General features: G+C 39.8%; 2 protein-coding genes across 3 annotated transcripts in view; one reads left to right on the top strand and one right to left on the bottom strand.

Annotated features, from left to right (window-relative positions):
- Nucleotides 1-296: 296 nt before the first annotated feature.
- On the bottom strand, nt 297-3,414 carry LOC134731568 (sorting nexin-5-like). Its single transcript, XM_063611018.1, has 2 exons — nt 3,285-3,414; nt 297-639 (listed from the first exon to the last, which is right to left on the bottom strand). Exons 1-2 carry the CDS (start codon nt 3,412-3,414, stop codon nt 344-346), a joined length of 426 nt encoding a protein of 141 aa, XP_063467088.1. The 3' UTR covers nt 297-343.
- Nucleotides 3,415-9,619: 6,205 nt separating this feature from the next.
- Nucleotides 9,620-21,464, top strand: part of TEX15 (testis expressed 15, meiosis and synapsis associated) — an 83,969-nt gene continuing 72,124 nt past the window's right edge. The window contains exon 1 of one of the 2 annotated variants that reach the window (XM_063610891.1): nt 9,620-9,670. The gene's annotated coding sequence lies outside the window, so the exon portion shown is untranslated. Of the gene's footprint in view, nt 9,671-19,374; nt 19,450-21,464 lie in introns of those variants that run through there. The other variant, XM_063610890.1, reaches the window with a different exon arrangement.

Genomic DNA, 21,464 nt, shown 5'->3' with positions numbered 1-21,464 from the left:
TTGGGTTGTTTCCACTTTTTGGCTGTTATAAATAATGCTGCTATGAAAATTCATGTACAAGTTTTGTGTGGATATGATTCCAATTTTCTCAGATGTACAGTAGGTATATATTGTGGGGTCATATGGTAATTTTATGTTTAGCTTTTTGAGGAACTGCCAGACTGTTTCCAAAACACCTGCACCGTGTATTTCTTTCTTTCTTCTTTTTTTTTGTAGAAATCAACATATTTATTCACATAATTCTAAACTAAAGTTGAAGCTAATAAGTCTTCCGTGGTAGTAAATCTTCCGTGATGCTTGGCTTTCTTTCACATTCGTTTCTTTTCTTCTGAGTGAAGGCATATCAGTTATTCTTGAACAAGTCAATACAGCTCTGCAAAAAGGAGACATTGTTCCTGGCATGTCTTATTTCCAGTTCAGACATTTCAATTAGATTCTTTCTAAATGCTGCCACTCTCTTCCGTTTGAAATTTATCAGCTCTTCTTTTGCAGATTTGGAAAGTTGTTCAAATTTCTGGCAGCACTCCTGCTGGTGTGCCTCAGCCAACTTGACATCTTTGCTCTTTAACCGGGCCTCATCCAGAGCTTCGTTTGAGTTCTCATAGTCAATGAGGGCTTTGGCACCTGCACCGTATATTTCTAACCAGCAACATATGAGAGTTCAAATTTCTCCACACCCTCACCAATACCTGGAGGTTTTTATGTTTTGTTTTTAAACTTTTATTTTAGGTTCAGGGTTACATGTGCAGGTTTGTTATATAGGTAAACTCATGTCACAGGGGTTTTCTGTACAGACTATTTCATCACCCAGGTACTAAGCCTAGTACCCAATAGTTATTTTTTCTGATTCTCTCCCTCCTCCCACCCTCCACCCTCAAGTAGACCCCAGTGTCTATTGTTCCCCTCTTTGTATTCATGTGTTCTTGTTATTTAGCTCCCACTTATAAGTGAGAACATGCTGTACTTAGTTTTCTCTTCCTGCATTAGTTTGCTAAGGATAATGGACTCCAGCTCCATCCATGTTCCTGCAAAGGACATGACCTTCTTTTTTATGGCTGCATAGTATTCCATGGTGTATATGTACCACATTTTCTTTATCCAACCTGCCATTGATGGGCATTTAGGTTGATTCCATGTCTTTGCTATTGTGAATAGTGGTGCAATGAACATATGCATGCATGTGTCTTTATGATATAATAATTTATATTCCTTTCTCACCAATACTTGTTACTTAATATTTTTTATTAAGGAATTTACACTTGTATATAAATTTAAGTTGAAATTTGAAACTGTGATCATGCAAATGCTCTGCAGGTACAAACTACATTCCTCATAAAGACAGGATTTAGAAATAAGGAACCCAAACCCCTTAAAGGAGACAGTCAAACTGATCTTTAAACTGACTTTGGAATTACAGATCTGAGTTTGAACTCTGTAAGCTCTGTGACTTGAGGTAACTGCCTGAACCTCCATTTTGCTTCCCTAATATGATGACAAGAATCATTCCTATTTCCAGAATTGGAGCCAGGATTTGGGGTCCTGAATCTCATACAATTTGAGAACCCATGTTTAAGGAAAACAATAGAAAATCATGAATACAAAATTAGGTATACATAATGTCTTAGTCAGCTCAGGCTGCTATCACACTACATCATAAACTGGGTGGCTTAAACAACAGACATTTATTTTCTCATAGTCCTGGAGTTTGGAAGCACAAGATCACGTTGTCAGCATGGTCAGGTTCTGGTGAGGGCCCTCCTCCTGGCTTACAGACAGCTGCCTTCTCATTGTGTCCTCACAAGGCAGAGAAAGAGAGCACTTTAGGGTCTCTTCCTCTTCTTATAAGGGCACTAATTACAAACATTAGCCAGGTGTGGTGGTGTGTGCCTGTAGTCCCAGCTACTTGGGAGGCTGAGGTGGGAGAATCAACTGAGCCCAGGAAGTTGAGGCTGCAGTGAGCCATGATCGCACCATTGCACTCCAGCCTGGACGATGGAGTGGGACTCTGTCTCAAAATAAAACAAAACAAAACAAAAAAAGAAAACCACAAAAAGTATAACACCCATAAGGGAGTAATCATGCTTTTTTCCCTTTCATACAATATATATTAACATGATTACTTCTTTTTTTAGTTTTATTTGTCTCTGATAGGCAGCTTAATATCTGACATGAAACTAAAAGTCATATGGAAATAATTTTTTAAAGATTATATTAATGGAATATATTAAAGGGTAATGGCAATGCCTAGAATATTTAGAATTCTACATAGATTTATCAACCTACAATTGTTATTCAAAAAAGAAGAGATCACCTGGTTGGATCTGTTTTTTCTAGTATTTTCAGGTAAGAGAGTTTCTGCATTTCTAAAGAGAAGAAAGGATGGGTTGAGATTAGGTTAAGCTTTTCAAGAGAACAATAAGAATCTTTGGCACGGGCATGGGGTTAGGGACCACACTGCTGTTAAGCAGCGAGCTGCAGGTAATAGATTTTTTCGAGTTCAAAAGTCTGCTTCACTCAGCACTGATGTGGGGCTTGCTCTCTGCAGTACTGGGTACACAGCTGCCCTCTACTGGATGAAATGACAATTTAGCCAAGTTCATTGAAACTGGAATTAATCTACTCAAGCATTCATTTAGCTTTCAACAAATATTTATGACTATCTCAGGCACTGTGTTGAGCTTCAGGGATACGGAGATGGGGAAAACACATTGCCTGACCTCAAATATCTCACAGGGAATTGAAGAAGACTCATAAGAAAATCAGTGACTGCAATGGAGAGTGTTAAATGCTTTAATAAAGAGTGGTAGGCACAGATACTATTGGATTACGAAGAAAATACGATTTATTGTCTACTTTATTAACTGGTGTGACCCCTATCTGGGACCTCATCTGACAAAATGATTGAAATATTCAGTAATTTTACCTTGGAGATGAGGTTGACAGATCAAAAACAAGGCATCCAGTTAAATTTGAATTTCAGACAAATACTGCATGAAATATACTTAAAGTTAAAAACTGTGGTAGTTTTATTTACTTATTTATGGATCTGGTAGTCCTACATGAAGCCTGCCTCCTCAACCCTGAATTGTTTAAGAACCCCAAGTGGGCTTAATAAGTACCAAGGCACCAACTCTGCTTTCCAAAGGCTATGTGAAGTAAGAAGAGGAGTGATCAGTCTACTACCATACTGTTATTTTCTGTAGCTGGTGCACTTGTTACTGCCATTCTCACTCCTGTCACTTCATTTTACTATTGAAACAGCAGTCCCTGCATTATCTCTGCACCCTTGCTTATGTTTATGGCAGAGCTACTGATCATCCAGCTTCCTGCAGAGGCCGTAGAGATTCTTCTAGGGAGAAGAGTCTCTTTCCCCAAGCCTGTGTTCGTAAGGTTACAGAGCCATTGATTACCCATGCTGGAGTGGCTGGTTTTAGGAAGAGCTTCTGGATGCAGCCTGGACTGAGTACCGATGCTGGCCACCATTGCCACACTCTCCCTTACTTCACAGTGTGCTCATTCATGGGGGTCCTTCGGGGAGACATACTGCCAGCTTTTCCCAGTGGGGACCGTCTCAGTTCATCAGAGAAGTTTTAATTACATTGACCCTAAAGTAGGTCAATGCTTCCCTCTCTTTGCTCTCAGAAGCTCATTGGTTCGGGAGTAAATTTGCATATTTTCTCCCCAGTCTCAAGATTTTCACACCAAGAGAGTATTGGGAGATGAAGCCATTTTCAAGTTGCAGAAAAGTTACCACTACATCCTTTCCCTAGGAAATCGGGTGCATATGTGCCTTTCAATTACGTAACTATTCAAGTGATTCTTTCTACATCACTTACTATACAGAGATGATGCTGGAAATGATTAAATGGTAGCTTTCTCATCAATAAATTAATAATTAAACTCTCAATTGAAGATCTCTTTTATTTGGATTTAAGTCAACAGTATTTGCTGAGCAGCACTTTTTATGTACCCAGCACTGCCTGGAACTACAGCAATTTGCTCAAAAAAATGTTGAAGACGTGATCTTGTAAAGGTTATAACATTGCTAGGAGCTTAAAATTTGACAAATGAATTATCTGTGCTCTTAGAGTTTGATAAGAATGTTGTTTATTCTTTTCACTTAGCATATTACAGTGGGAAAAAAGTGAGGTTTAGAGTCAAAGCCCTTGGATTTGAGTTCTCATTCTACCATTTGTTACCTGTATGTACTTCAGAAATGATTTATCTGTGCTTCAGATTGTTCAACTGCAATATGAGATTAATGGCATTGTTCAGAATTGTTCTGAGGATTAAATGAGATATTAATTTCTTAATGTTTGGGTCTAACATTCCAGATGACATCAACAATTAATATGAAAATTATGCTAATTTCTTTAATCAATTGAGGAGCCAATAGATACTCTTTCCATTTGTATTGATAATTACAGAGTACTGGTTTTAGTATTATTTGGTTAACAAAAATATCCATACCTGCCAAAACACTAGAGGAAAGCAAAAGTAAATATAGCCCACATGACAAAAGATAGAAAAGAAACAGCAAAGATGCATTAAAAATAGCTAAACCAAGATGACTAATGTCAGATATACCTATAAAAGCTTTTGCGCTCCTGTTAAAAAAGAAATTAAGCCAGGCACGGTGGCTCATGCCCATTATCCCAGCACTTTGGGAGGCTGAGGTGTGAGGATTGCTTGAGCCTAGGACTTCAAGACCAGCCTGGGCAACACAGGGAGACCTCATCTCTATAAAAAAAATTAGCTCAGTGTGGTGGTGCATGCCTGTATTCCCAGCTACTGGGAGGCTGAGGCAGGAGGATGGCTTGAGCCCAGGAGTTCTAGGCTGCAGTGAGCTATGATCACACCACTGCACTCCAGCCTGGGTGACAGAGCAAGACTCTGTCAAAAAAAAAAAAAGAAAGAAAGAAAGAAAGAAAGAAAGAAAGAAAGAAAGAAAGAAAGAAAGAAAGAAGAAAGAAAGAAAGAAAGAAAGAAAGAAAGAAAGAAAGAAAGAAAGAAAGAAAGGAGATTAAAATGGAGTAACATTTAATTGTACACTGTTCATTAGATATACATGGAAACCAAATGGCACAGAAAAGTTAAAAGCAAAAGATTGGATAAAGAAACAAGAAGCAAATGCAAAGACAGAAGGGAGTAACAATAATAATTCTTTAAAGTAGAATTCAACAGAGGGAAAAAAACATTTAAAATCTGATAAAGGGATTCACTTTATTTTAATACAAGATCCAATATGCACAATACATAGTATTCATAAAGCTTTATGTACTAAATAATATAGCTATACATATATGAAAAAAGTGACTACAAATCTGAGGAGAAATGGACATTTGTCTAAGACTTAGATAAAAAGACAAAAGTACGAAGTATGCCAAAAAAAGTAAGATTTGAATCGTCTGAATAATACAATCAATAAGATAGACATAATGTGTGTATGTTAAACTTTATATGCTATAGCAGGCAGCAAAAGAAAAAATGAAAAATGCAAATACAAATTATTTTTTAAAAACAATCATGAAAATAATACTATTTATGAAAACTCATAGGATGAAGCCAATGTATGACCTCAGAGGTAGAGCTATAGTCTTAAAAATATTTTGTTTTTTAAGAAATGAAATGAAAAAGAAAATAAAACATAAACTAGCCAATCAATTCAAGAAAAGAATGCAATGAAACCCCACCTCTACTAAAAAAAAAATACAAAAATTAGCTGGGTGTGGTGGCACAGGCCTGTAATCCCAGCTACTTGGGAGGCTGAGGCAGAGAATCGCTAGAACCAGGAGGCAGAGGTTGCAGTGAGCCAAGATCACACCATTGCACTCCAACCCGGGCGACAGGGCGAAACTCCATCTCAAAAAAAAAAAAAAAAAAAAAAAGAAAGAAAAAGAAAAAAGTAAAGAATGCAAAAGAAGATGAACATTAGCCAATCAATTCAAGACAGTAATGTAAGAATAAAGTAAATCTAAGAAAAAGATAAGGGATAAAAAGTAATGTTCTAGAAAATAAATTGCAGATTATTATAGTTTTTGTTTCTTTTGGAATTTTAAATAGAAAAGGATGGAGATAAAGGAAATAGGAGTAAACTGAAGCTGTAGATTTGGTATAGTTTTATAGTGTTGTTCACAAGATACCTCTTTTTTTCAATTTTCTTGTGGCACTCGACCTTGATCCTTTTTTATTTATTTTTGAGAATAACATCTAGTTTTCCCCTGCTGGTTATAAAGTAACACATGTTCATTGTAGATAATTTGGAAATTACAGAAAAGCGTAAACAAAAAATAAAAATTACCTAAAATCCTATAACACACTAATGACAATTTACTCTAAAAGATAACCACTATCCTGATTTTCATGAAAATCACTTCCTTGCTTTTCTCTATCTTTTAGACACATAAGTATGCATACTTACATACCAGTTTGGTTTTGTCTATTTTTAAACTATACAATTGGCAACTCACAATATACATTCTCTTCTGTCTGACTTCTTTCCCTCAATATTGCTTAGGCAATCCATGCATGTCGTTGCATGTAACTGTAGTTTATTCTGTTTTCATTGCTGTTAAATATTCCAATGAATGAAATATGCCACAATTTTTATTCAGGATATTCCGGTTGTTCCTAGTATTCTGCTATTATGAATAGTATTGCTATGGAATTTTTATACATGTCCCTTGGGTGTAAACTCCTAGGAGTACAATTGCTAGGTACTCTAATTCTTAAGTTGAAAAAGACAGATAATGGTCATGAAGAAGAAAATGAAAAATATATAAATTTTGAACTTTCAATTTATTGTCAAAAATAGATTTTTTTAATTTTTTATTTTTGGACGAAGTCTCAGGCTGGAGTGCAGTGGTTTCACTGCAACCTCTGCCTCCTGGATTCAAGTGATTCTCCTGCCTCAGCCTCCCGAGTAGCTGGGATTACAGACGCATGCCACCACACTCAGCTAATTTTTGTATTTTTAGTAGAGACGGGGTTTCGCCATGTTGGCCAGGCTGGTCTCAAACTCCTGACCTCAAGTGATCCACCTGCTTCGGCCTCCCAAAATGTTGGGATTACAGGGTGTGAGCCACCTTGCCCGGCCAAAACAGGTTATTAAGAGGAATAATAAAATTTTATTTCACACACAGTAAAATTGGAACTTAAAAGAAGTTTTTAAAATACCATTGGTTTATAGGAGCATAAACAGAAAACAGAAATTCTGACTGTGTTTTGATGGGGTAGTGTCATTGATATTAGAATTTGATGACAGTTGAAGAACGTCTTTCCACTAAATTGAACTTATAATGAAAGAAACATTTTAGGGCAGGCGCAGTGGCTCACGCCTGTAATCCCAGCACTTTGGCAGGCCGAGGAGAGCGGATCACGAGGTCAGGAGATCGAGACCATCCTGGCCAACATGGTGAAACCCCGTCTCTACTAAAAATACAAAAATTAGCTGGGCATGGTGGCGCGTGGCTGTAATCCTAGCTATTCGGGAGGCTGAGGCAGGAAAATCGCTTGAAGCTGGGAGGCGGAGGTTGCAGTGAGCCGAGATCGCGCCACTGCCCTCCAGCCTGGCAACAGAGCTAGACTCCGTCAAAAAAAAAAAAAAAAAGAAAATTCTCAGATTTACGGTATTCACAGATCCCTGAAGCTCCTCTTTCAATCCATTTGTAAAATACACTTAAAACTTGCCTTATAGTGATTATTGGAAAATGGAATAATGCATCTTTGTGTGTGTGTGTGTGTGTGTGTGTGTGTGTGTGTGTGTGTGTGTGACAGAGAGACAGAGAGAGACAGAAAGAGACAGACTCTCACTCTGTTGCCCAGGCTGGACTGAAGTGGCATGAGCTCGGCTCACTGCAACCTCCGCCTCCCAGATTCAAGCAATTCTCCCGCCTCAGCCTCCTGAGTAGCTGGGACTACAGGCACACGCCACCACGCCTGGCTAATTTTTGCATTTTTTAGTAGAGACTGGGATTCGCCATGTTGGCCAGGCTGGTCTGGAACTCCTGACCTCAGATGATCCGCCCGTCTCGGCCTTTCAAAGTGCTAGGATTACAGGCATGAGCCACCGCGCCCGGCCGAAGACTGCATCTTTTAAGCTGCCTGTCTCCAACGTCTTCACCCCTAAAGGATTCACCCATTGAAGGATGCAGTGACCCTCAGGCCTGCAATTGTAAAACTAAATCTGAGTGACTGGACTGGAAGACTTCGATTCTGTAATCTATTAGCCTCTGAATCAGGCTTTCATAAGCCGTGCTATGAAGTAGAATTAATTTTATGAGTGCAAGGATTTTTTTTTTCTTTTGGCAGAGGAGGTCTCACTATGTTGCCCAGGCTGGTCTCAAACTCCTGAACGCACCTGGGCCTCCCAAAGTGCTGATATCACCGGCGTGAGCCACCGCACCCGACCAAGTGAGTCTGGTAAAAATCTTCATGCTTTAGATCCCTGAAACTTGGATGTACTTGTTAGCTCCAAGCTGAAGCCTTAGCTAAGGGATTTGGCCATTAGCTGAGCAACATGTAAAGTCCTCCCCGATCTTCTAACTCCTTTTGAATTAAATTAGAAAGCCATGACAAATGATCGTTTTGTTAAAGGCCTACTACATGTACACGGAGTAGGCACTGAACACACAGTTCGCTTCAGGACATGGATGGAAAGGCTCTCAGGAGTCCGTTCCTGCGCGGGCCCCACCTACAGGCTTCGAACTTCCACGTGCAGGGCCTCTGGCTCCGCCCCCGGCGCAGTGCGCAAGCGCTACTGCTTTCCGGACTGCCGCTCACTGCGCGCACCTCGCTGAGGGGTGCTGCTGTGTTCCTGAGGCTTCCAGGGAAGGCAGTGGGCGAAGTTCTGTAGCGTGCTAAGATTGAGTCAGAGGAACTGACTGAGCAAAGAAGACAGCTCAAGGTTTGTGGGGAATGTGGCGGATGAGGAGAGGAGGTTTAGCAGCTAGTAAGGTGTGAGGTAAATTAAAATTAAGGAGTGAAGAATGTTAATTATGGGGCGTCTCAGACGCTACTCTTCTGGCTCGGGGCTTCCCGATTAAATTTTTTAAAAAAGTTAAAAAAAAGTTAATTATCATTGATTCAGGGACTCTGGGGCCAAAGGTGGGCCTCCAAGGGCCAGGGCAGCCGACTCTACAAGTGAAATGTTGAGCTTTCCTCAGATGCGCGGGTTCCCGCGCTTTCGCTCTCCCTCTGCCCCCGCTGAGCCCCACGGAGCTGGACCTGCGTCCTTGTTTGCAGCTGAGGAGAAACTCGCTGCTCTGAGGCAGCGAGAGGAGAGAGCCCCACAACTTGGTGGTGGCCTCGGCCTCGCCCCGGCTCCCTGGAGGCGCAGTTTGTAGTCAGCAGAAGGCAGCGCGGAGCAGCCGGGTTGCGCAGGGCGCGGGGGGATCTCCGTGGTGCGTGGGGATCTCCGTGGTGCGTGGGGATCTCCGCGGGGGCGGGGGAGGGGGGCGGGGCTTCATGGAGGCCCCGCCCGCCCCGGGACCACAACTCGGGACTCCTGTGGGACTCGCGACCCTGGAGCGCTGGGGTGGGGAACGCCGTCCGGGTGACTGGCAGTCCGCGCGCCTCGTCCTCCCCTGCAGAGCCCGCGCTCGGACCGTGCCCGCCGGCGCCGGCCGCCGGCTGTCTCGCTGCAGGAGCCGGTGGACGCGGGGGAGCCTCGGTAGGTGAGGGGGGCGCGGGGGTCGCTGGGCTCCTACGCGGGAGCCTGAGGGGAGCGTTCCCCTACTGCAGGAGGACTGGCGCGCCCGGGATGCGGTGCCGCGTGTCCCGGCGCTGTGGCCGTTGTAAGGCTGAGTGGAGGTTTTGCGGGGCTGCTTCCCCCTGGTAGCTCTTGGCTTCCTGGCTCGGCACTGTGACGGGAGTGAAACCCCTCGGGTCCCGGCGTGGTGCGGGTGCAGGAAGAGACTCCTGCCTCAGTTTCGTGTGAGCCGCGTCCCAAGCCCAGCCCTGCGCGGATAGATCCTTTCAGGCAGTTTCCATCCTCTCCGCGCTCTGGGTTGAGTTGCCGCGTTTGGAATGCTCAGTTTGAGGCGCACGGCCACCGCGCTGGCTGTGTCGGGAGACAGTGCCCAGGGATGATATGTTCGAGAAGGTGGAGAGGCTGAGGTCGTTGGCAACTCGGAAGCTTTGAAGATACCACGGTTCCCTTCAAGTTTAAAAATGGTGAGCTCCAAGTGCAGTGTGAAGCACCCCAACGCCCTAAGTGCACTGATTGCTTTTGGGGGTGATGGGTGAATGTGGGACTGTTTCAAAGTATGAAGTAGAAGTGGTACCAATTCGCTTGTTTTTATTTTTGAATTTCCTTTTTGATGACTGTGTGTTGGTGGAGAAGGAATAGAAGTGATACAAGCTTTGGCGAGCGCGGTGGCTCAATGCCTGTAGTCCTAGCATTTTGGGAGGCCGAGGCGGGCAGATCGCATGAGTCCAGGAGTTCGAAACCAGCCTGGGCAACATGGGGAAACCCCGTCTCTACAAAAAATGATAATAATAATAATAATACAAAAAAATACAAAAATTAGCCAGCGTGTTGCCACGCGCCTGTAATCTCAACTACTCGGGAGGCTGAGGCAGGAAAATCGCTTGAGTATGGGAGTTTGAGGCTGCAGTGAACTGAGATTGCACCACTGCACTCCAGCCTGGATGACAGAGCGAGACTCTGTCTCAAAAAAATAAAAATAAAGTGATACAAGCTTTAATTAAAATGTCGTTGAGTTCACATTGAGAAAATAGTTAAATTTCTTGTATATTTTTAAAAGGTTTTAGGGTTCATCCAAAATATATCATCGCTGCTTGAAAGGGAAAGTTCGTTTTAACAGTTGAAGTTAAGGGAACTGGAGGAGTGAAATCAGTATTTAGAGATACGTTTAATGCTTTGCTATTGCTCACTTTCTTAAAAGCCTTTAATTAAAAAACAAAACATAAATCTTTGTTTACCTTATTGCAAAGGTATTTTAAAATCTGAACCCTACCTAGTCATAAAGATGTCAAAATTTGAGGGAGAGTGCTTAAGCATCAAAACCCATGTATGTTTTGTTTTTTAAATAAATTATTTGGATGAGTGCCAAATAATGCCATTTAATCCTAGGACTTTGGGAGGCCAAGGTGGGAGATTGCTTGAGGCCAGGAGTTCAAGACCAGCCTGGGCAACATAGTCCTCGTCTCTACCAAAAAAAAAAAAAAAAGCCAGGCGTGGTGGTGCAAGCCTTTGGTCCCCAGCTATTTGGGAGGCTGAAATGGGAAGATTGCTTGAGCCCGGGTGGTCAAGGCTGCAGGAAACCGTGATCACATCACTGCAGTCCTGGGCAACAGAGTCAGACTCTGAGTTCTATAAAAGAATTCATGGAACTAGGCAAACATAAGAAGTTACCTGTAGGAGTTTTATGGCCAGTAGAAAGAAAGCATAAGAACTTCCACTGACACTTTTTGAAATTTTAATCCTAGCAGCTAGTGATAATTTCCGCTTTAGTATATGGCTTTAGTATGTTAAAAAATGTTTTACAAAATCAGTGAAGTATAATTATAGTGCTTTTACTCAATTTCAGGAGATCCGAAGGTCACTTTTTCTCCCAGCACACCTACTAGTGTACTTGAGCACTTTAAAGTTTTTTTTTTTAATTGTACTGAAGGATGATATACTGTACTGGATTACAAAATTTCTTTAAGTTAGAGAAAACAAATTATGATTTTCACAATACCCAAAAATTTTGGAAAATTGGCATTTATAATTTCTGGTAAATGTACTGCTTTGATCTGCTTTTGCTATGTTCCTATTTCTCATTTATTTCAAAATAGCTTGGCTTCATGAAGGATGATAGAGGGGATTTGAAGTGCCTACATATTATCCTGTTAGGTCTAATGGAATCTCATTAAATCTCCAGCCCCTGAATGTGTTGCACAGTTGGGATTAGTTTTCCTCTGAATGTATTAAATGTGATATCAAAGGTGAAAAATAACCTCATCTTCTTTCCGTTTATATTTTGTTACTTATCTTTATCAAAGAGGAACTAATTTTTTTGTTCAATTAAGCATGTTTAAAATTGATGTTCTGTGGGATTTACTCTTGCTTTGTAATAATACTTCCAACTTTATAAAGTTAGTCAGCTAGTAGGGCAAGATGATTAGAAATTAACTTTTCAGAAATAGCTCTATTTCACAAAGGGAGGTAAACTCGCATGACAAACTAAGCAAAGTTCAGAAAATTTAAAACTTGTACGTAAATTTGATGATTGCTTTAATGAACAATTTTGCTTACTAGGATAGTCCCCGAAGTCTGGTAGCAATCCTATATCCTTGGAATGTGTAATCCACATAATGCAAAGCCTTTGTAATTACTGCCCTTTGAAAATAATGATAGCTAGCTGCTCCTGAGGGGGGAATGGGTGGGGGGGTGTCTGTCTTTAATTACAACAGCTGCGACTTTCGCACAGCTGCAGTTACTGCTTTCACCAATGTGACTGAATATATGTGGACAATTAAATCCTTATCCAAACCTAGTTTTGCATAGCTCTGTTCGTGCCTATTAGACCCTAGGTATACAAAACATATTTTGATTTTTAAGGTTTATCTGAGGTTTAATTAAGCTGCTGTAACCAAATTTGAAGATTTTTTAGGATAATAATTAATAAAATAACTGATTTGAGTATCTAGCTTGTCCTGATATAAATCTAAAACTACACACAATCACTCTTAACATGCCTCAAGGGGGGAATCTTTGCCAATGAAGATAAAACTTCATTTATTTTATGTGTTTAAAAGCGTAAGCTTGTGAGCTCTGGTACATGTACAGGTTGCACAGCAAGACTTTAAGGGTGTGTGTGAGAGAGAATATGAATGCGGAAATGGCATTTTTATATTAAAACAGCAGGAACCATTGTAATCCAGTATTCTAGAGGGTTCTTAGGATACATGGACTTCTGTGATTACTTGAAGCCCCTAACTGTACGCAAAAATGTGTGGATTGTGTTAATTTTTGTTGAAGAAAAGATGTATGACTTCATCAGATTCGTTCAAGCATGTGAGACACCCCTCTTATCAAAAACAAAGTTAGCAGTAATATCGAGAGATGAACACATTTCAGTTTTATGAACTGAAGTAGCTAAATAGTGAAAGAGCTAGGATTCAAACATAGGTTTTTAACTGCCAGTCCTTTGCTTCTTCTGTTAGTCCACATTTAATATAAGTACCTAAAGAAAATGTTTAAGTGAACTCTTTCATGAGAAAGATGTATAATTAGATACATTTAGAAATTTATAATTGTGTATTAGTGTTTTTCTGGGCATAACTCCATTGCAGTATGAGGTAACTTGTTTTAACCTTATCTAGCAACACATTTTTTTAATTTTAGGTTCAGCAGATCATAAAAGGTGAATAATAGTCAGCAGCTGTGTTTCTCATACTAAAATGTGGAAAATAAAGTTGTTGGCTTCTTTGAATTAACACAGAAAGATAGTTTAATGTTTTAAAATGGGAGGAATATTTTATATGGCAAGATGACTTCATGCACACCTCATTGACATTAAAAGAGAAGCTGAGGAATACTAGTGGTTTTTAACCGGAAAACAACTCACAGGGGGAGGAAAAGTTGATTTAGTATTGGTCAATCCTAGTTAGAAATTTATGAATTTCTGGTTAAAAATGTATTACCTATATAGCTATTTTCCTACATTAATCAAAATGAATTGTGTGAATATTTAGATATGACCAATTTCAGGGTTTAAATAAGGTCCTTTTTTTTTTTTTTTTTGAGACGGAGTCTCACTCTGTCACCAAGGCTGGAGTTAAGTGGCACCATGTCGGCTCACTGCAACCTCCATCTCCTGGGTTCAAGCAATTCTCCTGCCTCAGCTTCCCAAGTAGCTGGGATTACAGGCGTCCGCCACCACACCCGGCTAGTTTTTATATTTTTGGTACAGATGGGGTTTCCCCATGTTGGCCAGGCTGGTCTCGAACTCCTGACCTCAGTTGATCCACCCACCTGAGCCTCCCAAAGTGGTGGGATTACAGGTGTGAGCCACTGCGCCCAGCCTAAATAAGGTGCTTTTATTATTATTTCCTTTCCAAAACTTGTATGTTATTAATTGCCTTGAAAATTGTGTCATTATCTTTAATCATCTGATTATTTCTTTGTATTTCCCTAATGTCTTTTAAAAAGCCTCATAACCATAATAGATTAGTAACTAATCCCTGTGCTTTTATGACAGTTCCCAACTCCTTTTGCGTATAATTTCCGTCTGAGCAGAGAATGCACTCAGTTTGGGGTTGTACATGATTGATCTGTCCTCATCTTTCACAACCTATTAGCACAGTCGTCTTCCATATTTCATACCCTTCTAACACCATATCTGATTTCAAGGACCTTGGCAAGGTAATTATCCCTCTGTTTATATCTGCATAGGGAAGACAGGTGGCTTTAAGCAGGCAAAGTGGTGACTTTTTTGCCATTCTCAGTTGTTTCTTGCTATCAGTAACACAGAGGATGGCATTTGTTATATTTAATGCTTGGGCTGAAAAAAGAATGCTGATTTGTAGAAGGATAGGTAATCCAGGTAATCTTCCTTGTGGAATAAGATGCAAGTTATCCCTCGCTACCTTACTTTATGGTAGAGTGGATCTATTTCAGTCAAGCCAGTCAGGATGTGTCCTTTTTGAGAAAGCTGAAGGAAGGACTAGGACTGAAGGATTGATTCAGTGAAAAGTTGAGCTGTTTCTCACCTTTCTCTGCAGCCAGGATGACCTTGGCCTTTTTGTGGAACTCAATCTATTTGTACCGCAGCTCATAGACTCCAAAGGGGAAGAAACCAAGGGAGTCCTAACCCCTGGGGGCCCCTTAACTTTGATTTTTTTCCCCCATGATGAAAAGCAGCTGGACTGGAAGTACTCCTCCCCATAGCCTGGGCTCTTGAGACAGTCTTTTAAACATGTAAATTATTTTTAAGTCTGCTCTCATTTGACTATATAGATAGATACAGGATCCTCCTTGGGCCTAGAGGAGAGCCTGTCCCAAATTTTTAGAGAAATACATCCGTACAGCATAGGTTATTAAAACAAGATAATAATTTGAGTCATCACAAAATCATGGAAATCTTTGAGTGCCAGTTTTGGCTTCTAGTTTGGGAAACCCTTCATATTGGAGGTTGGTTGATTCAACATAGACTATGTAATATGCGTTATCAAAATAAAATAGTTTAACCACATAGTTTAAAAGCATAATCCCTCTCTTGCCTTTTCCCTGAGGGGCAACAGACAAAGTCACCTTGAGAAATGTACTGGTAATCCTCAGACATTTCCTTCCTGGAATACTTAAATCCTACTGTGCTTCATCACCTAGATTGGTGGTTTTCAAACTGTAGTCTCTCTTCACTATCAGTGTCACCTGGGAATGTATGAGAAATAAAAATTCTTGGGCCTTAAACATACAGAATTAGAAACTCTGGAGGTGGGACCCAGTAATCTGTATTTTAATAAGCCCTTTAGGTGATTCTGATACACACTGAAGTTGGAGAATCACCAATCCCTTTGATCATCAAGGATGAACCATAGTTTTTTGCTTTGCTGATCTGTTACTTCACTATAAATATTTTATTGCCCATGTGGATATTACTGCATGTGTATACCAGGAATTGGCAACCTGTGTTGTTAGTACTACATTGAATGATACCCAAGTTAAAATTGTTAGTGACCTTCACAGTTCTTTTCTACTTCCTTGTCTTCCTTCTTGCAGAGTGCCTGAAACAAGGTAGCCACTGGATAATTTGTTAATTGAATACCTACCTTCCCCCTTCCTGCCCTCCCCCTGCAAAAAGCAAAATCACGTTTTCATTTATCTTTTGGTTTCTTCCTCTGCAGGAGCTTTAAGCCTGAAAGTGAAGTTCCCAGTTGAAAGTATTTATTTTTCCTAATAGTGACTCTGGCTAAAAGAGATTCCTGATACCTTAAGAAAAAAAAAAAGGAAAAAGGAAGAAAAAATAGTTCTTATATACCTGATTAGATGCCTTCCTCAGAATTATCTTAGACCAGTGGATCTCAAACTTATCTTACATCAGAATCACCTGGAGAACATGTCAAACCACAGATTTCTGGGCCCAGCCTCTAGATTCAATAGGTCTAGGATGAAGCCAGAGGATTTGCATTGCCAACAAGTTCCCAGGTTGTGCTCATGCTGCTGATCTAGGGACCACAGTTTGAGAACCACTTCCCCTAGTTCACTAGACCAGAAATACAGGTAATTTCATGATGTGCTTGTTAGGTGTCCCCCAGCTTGCGTAGCCAGTTATCTATAATTAGGACGTATAGGACATGCCCTGGTGACAAAGTTTGTTAAGTAGTTTTCTCTAGCTCTGTGCCTTTCCATATTCCAGAAGTTAAGATCTTCTCTTTCAACATAAGACTTTTTTCAGACTTTGAAAACTTACTCAGACTTACTTGTCTAAATAATTGAGGTTGAGCGCAATAGATTTTTACCCAACTCTTACCACACTGATTACTTCATTTCTCTGCTTCTGTTTCTTTTTATTTCAAGCTTAATTTTTCCAATATTATTATATACTCAAACGTACGTTGCTTAAGTTGATATTGTTGATCTGTTTTCCGTCCTCCCGTACAATTTCCTGAAGAATGGGAAATGGGCATTTCTTCTGGATTTTTTCTCACAGCTAAACACAGTTGTTACAGACTTGACTCCTTGTCACTTGAATTCTTATTATGAAACACATCCTTGCGTCTCCTGAAACAGAGATTAAAAACAGATGAAACTGAGACCTTTTTTCCAAACTCTTTTGTAAGCCTTTTTTTCTTGCTAAACAAGTAGTTTTAAGGAGGAAAAATTGAAATATTAATCAATACAGAATTTTTGTATTTAATAGGAACTTTAGTTAAATATTTTCAACCATACCTATGCAAACACTATATTCCTGTGCAGATTAATCTTCTGCAGATTAAATTTATAGGTACTCTGCTAGATAGCTTCTGGTAGAGAAAAAAGCTATTGAAGACCATTTTGGTTTTTCTTTTTTTTGCTTGTTTGTTTTGAGACAGGCTCTTGTTCTGTCAACCAGGCTGGAGTGCAATGGTGCAAACACAGCTCATTGCAACCTTGACTTCCCAGGCTCAAGTTATCCTCGCACCGCAGCCTCCTGAGTAGCTGGGACTACAGGCACGCCTGGCTAATTTTTGAATTTTTTGGTCCCACTATGTTGCCCAAGCTGGTCTCAAACTTCTGACCTCAAGCAAGCCTCCTGCCTTGGCCTCCCAAAGTGCTGGGATTACAGGTGTGAGCCACCATGCCTAGCCCTAGTTTTTCTTTTCATGGAATATCACCCATGAATTGTAGAAAGGTTTACCAAATCAGTACCTTCTTTGTTAAAACCTGTGGTTGGTGTGGTTCTGTAATTTCAGTGTCCTGTAGCCAACTTTTCTTTTTCCTATTGCAGGGATTTTGTATGCCACTCTTTTGCCATTCCAGAAAGTCTAGAACAGCTCCGTGCAAGTGTCTTTGTGTTGACATCCTCCCTTGAGAACTTTCCTGACCAAATTAAGACAGTTGGTAACATCCTCATGCATATTTCCTTTCTTATACATGACAGTTGTGTTAACGTACAAGTTTGCTTCAGATTCTTATTAATGTACTAACTTAAAAACTATCTTTCAACTTACTATAATTACAGTAGACATAGAAATGTCATTAGTCATCAGTTTTCAAATACACATATTACTCATATAATTGTTGCTAAATATTTCATGTTACTACTGATACCCTTATGTGAATGCTGGTGAGAGAGATGGATCATCACTATCACAGTACTCAGAATTTCTGGTTCCCAAATTATTTGACATTTTATTTTTATATGCCAGTCTCTCATTTTAATTACCCTGATATTGCATGGCTATATTTGTCCCTGATTGTTTCTTTTTATTCTCTACATTTACTTCTTTGGGTCTCTTAGACAGTGACACTTAATTAAAGCACCTGAGTAAATATACACAAACTAGTAAGTCAGTAAAGGATAAGATGTTCTTTCATTTATATGATGAGTTCTAAAATATTTTCAAAGACCAATCTACAGTGTCAGCTTTAAATACCTTTTGACCTTTTTTTGGATGCTTAACTTGGAGAAAATAAAAAAGATCTAGAATTTGGAGTAAATCTCAAATTTTGCTAAATGTTTCACCAATAAAAGTTATCTTTTCTTGAAAATGCATAGCATTTTAAATATATTAATTAGTACCATATAGAGATATAGCTTATAATCAGTAGTATTATCTTGAAATCAAGAAATAAGTTAAAAGTTGTCTAGCTTCACAGGAACGTGAAAACTCGTTATAATAGGTCATTAGGATTTGGGCTAATTATAGTTTTCTGTTGTCTCCATGGTGCATATGGTCAGAGTTAAGGTTTAAATGCCTCTAGAAAGAAACTTAAGAACAGAGTTAGGGCCAGGTGCGGTGGCTTACGCCTGTAATCCCAGCACTTTGGGAGGCTGAGGCAGACAGATCGCTGGAGGTCAGGAGTTCAAGACATGGTGAAACCCCATCTCTACTAGAAATACAAAAATTAGCTGGGCATGGTGGCACATGCCTGTAATCCCAGCTACTCGGGAGGCTGAAGCAGGAGAATCGCTTGAACCCAGGAGGCGAAGGTTGCATGAAGCCAAAATCATGCCACTGCACTCCAACCTGGGCGATAGAGTGAGTGAGACTGTCACACACACACACACACACACACACACACAAAGAATGGAGTTTGAATAGTGTAGTGGGTTAGATCCATACTTAAGCATCAAGCCTGGACTTGAAAACCAACTTACCAGTTTGGTTACCTCAGATAAGTTTCTTAAACTTTCTGAGTCTGTTGTTCTCATCTGAAAATGAGAGCAATACCATCAATCTGTGAAGATAAAATGAGATACTATATATAAGCTACCTATACTGTGCATAGCATGTATCATAACTGCAGTGATTGACTAAAAATCAATGTTTTGTGCTGTATGTAAAAACACTAGAGCAAGCTCATCTGCTGTGTTACAGGTGGTTTTCCCAACTAGAGCTGCATGAGATTGGTGAGCTGACACTGGGACTCTGGATAGCAGATGACAATGTACTGAAGGGAAGAAAAAGAGAAAAGCTTATTGAGAAAAGAGGAGGGAAAGAAGAGGGAGGAATGGAAAGGCATGGAGAAGGAACTGAGATATGCAGAAAACAGACAGCTTTCTGGGGGAAAACTCCCCCAGAATGAAACAGGAGTGAAAGGGAGGCAGAAACTAGAAGGAAAAAAATGAATAGAGAAGGCAGTGAAGAGATAATTATTGAGATGGGGGAGCTTCTGATCATAGTTCTCTACATGTTTCTGTTTTTATTTTTATTTTGTAGATATTCCCTTATCAGTTTTCATGTATGGACTGAGTACTGTTATAACTGTGTGATGCTGGATGCCATTGAAGAGTGGTAAGTATTTCAAATAATGGCTTTGTTACTGCTTTATTTATACCTTGTTGATTTATTTTAACTACTTTACAATTGATTTATAAATAATTTGGCAATAAAGAAGATAGATGAGTATCTTTTATCACATATTGAAATACTTTAAAGTGTGTAAATATTTATTCTTGGTGATAATAGTTATTGGGTACTGTCTTAATCTACTCAGGCCACTACAACATAATATAAACTGGGTAACTCATAAACAACATAAATTTATTTTTCACAGTTCTGGAAGCAGAGAAGTCCAAGATCAAGGGGCTGGCAGATTCAGTGTCTGGGATAATGGGTGCTTTCTCATAGGTGGTGCATTTTCATTGTGTTATTTCGTGGTGGAAGGAGGTAGCTAGCTCCCTTGAGGGTCTTTAATAAGTATGCTAATCCCATTCATGAGGGATCTGTTCTAAAGACTTAATCATCTCCAAAGGCCTCACCTCTTAATACTATCACTCTGATGTTTAGGTTTCAATGTGTGAGTTTCAGGGGGGCACGAGCATTCAGACCATAGCAGGTATTTATTTTATAATGAAGTATATTTTGTGCTGGAGATAGAAAAAATGGGTAAATTGTAGTCCAGTGGAGAATATTGTCCTGTACATAATTGACCTTAATTTAGGGTAAGTATTGAAACTTTCAATAACTAATTTGAAAGTCAGGCCAATATGCAAATATTGCTTAGAACATTTGTGGTATTCAAGGTTTGGAATTACTTTTTGAACCAATACATAAGCAGGGCAAGAAAATGAGGCCCAGCTTAGTGGCTCGTGCCAGTAATCCCAGCACTTGAGAGGCAGAGGCAGGAGGATTGCTTGAGGTGAGGAGTTTGAGACCAGCCTGGGCAACATAGCGAGACCTTGTCTCTCAAAAAATAAAATAAAAAATTAGCCTGGTGAGGTGGCATGTGCTTGCAATCCTAGCAACTTAGGAGGCTGAGGCAGAAGGATCGCTTGAGCCCAGGAATTCAAGGTTACAATGAACTGTAATTGTACCACTGCACTCCAGCCTGGGTGTCAGAGTGAGATCTTGACTCTTAAAAGAGAATTAGTTGCTTTTTAGACAGATTCTTAAAATTTTTATGTTTTTAGTCAAAAGTGGTTTTGTCACATTTGGTTACCCACATATTAATCATATGGGTTTTAAATGATTTTTGGTTGATTCTAAAGTGAAATTCACTCTCAGCAGATGGGAATTGGACCCACTATTGACATTTAAAAAGCAAAAATACCATAGTCATGGAAGGAAATACTCTAGGCAAATAAATGTTCTAAGTAATTGGAAAGGTAGAGGAGAAATTTGGACTGTTTAATCTGATGAGGCTATCCAACTTTTAAGGCATCGGCTTGCATACAGTGTACAATTTCTTGCATATGCCTATATGTGGAACCACAGAGAAAATGTAGATAAATAGAGCCTGAAAGTGGTAGGAAGAGGGATAGGTGTTAGAAGGAGGCAAAACATTTTACGGTTTACAGTACAACTTTAAGCCTTACCAAAACACAAATGAGGAAAGTAAAGCTTAGGAGCAGACATCTGGTGAGTGGCAGAATCAGGACAAGGTACCTACGTCTGCTGACTTCTTGTACAGAATACTTTCTGTTATTTCATAAATCCTTTCAAAAAAATTTTTTTCAACCCGATTTTGTAAAGACAATTTGGAAAGGAAGTAAAAGGTTGGTTTGTTAAATCACAAGGGTGTGAATTTCCTAGCCAGGTTATCTTTAGCTACTTGTCACTGGTTGGCCCTGAGAATTTAGATACCCTCCCACCACCCCCCATATTTTAAATGGTCACTATGATCAGTTCTAGACTTTTTTGCATTGGGGGAAAAATTGCTTTCAGTCTTAGCGTCTTCAAAACAAATATGGAAGAGGCTTTATTTGTTAGCACTTCATAATATATTTATTACTTTTATCCAGATACTGAGATTTTATTCTCCCCAAATGATTTAAATTACTACAGTTTTACTATAAATATTTAAGGGT

Source organism: Symphalangus syndactylus, chromosome 10 (genome assembly GCF_028878055.3).
Source record: "Symphalangus syndactylus isolate Jambi chromosome 10, NHGRI_mSymSyn1-v2.1_pri, whole genome shotgun sequence".
Taxonomy (NCBI): Eukaryota; Metazoa; Chordata; class Mammalia; order Primates; family Hylobatidae; genus Symphalangus; species Symphalangus syndactylus.
The sequence above is the reverse complement of the archived record's forward strand: the minus strand, read 5'-3'. Positions and strand labels throughout refer to the sequence as shown.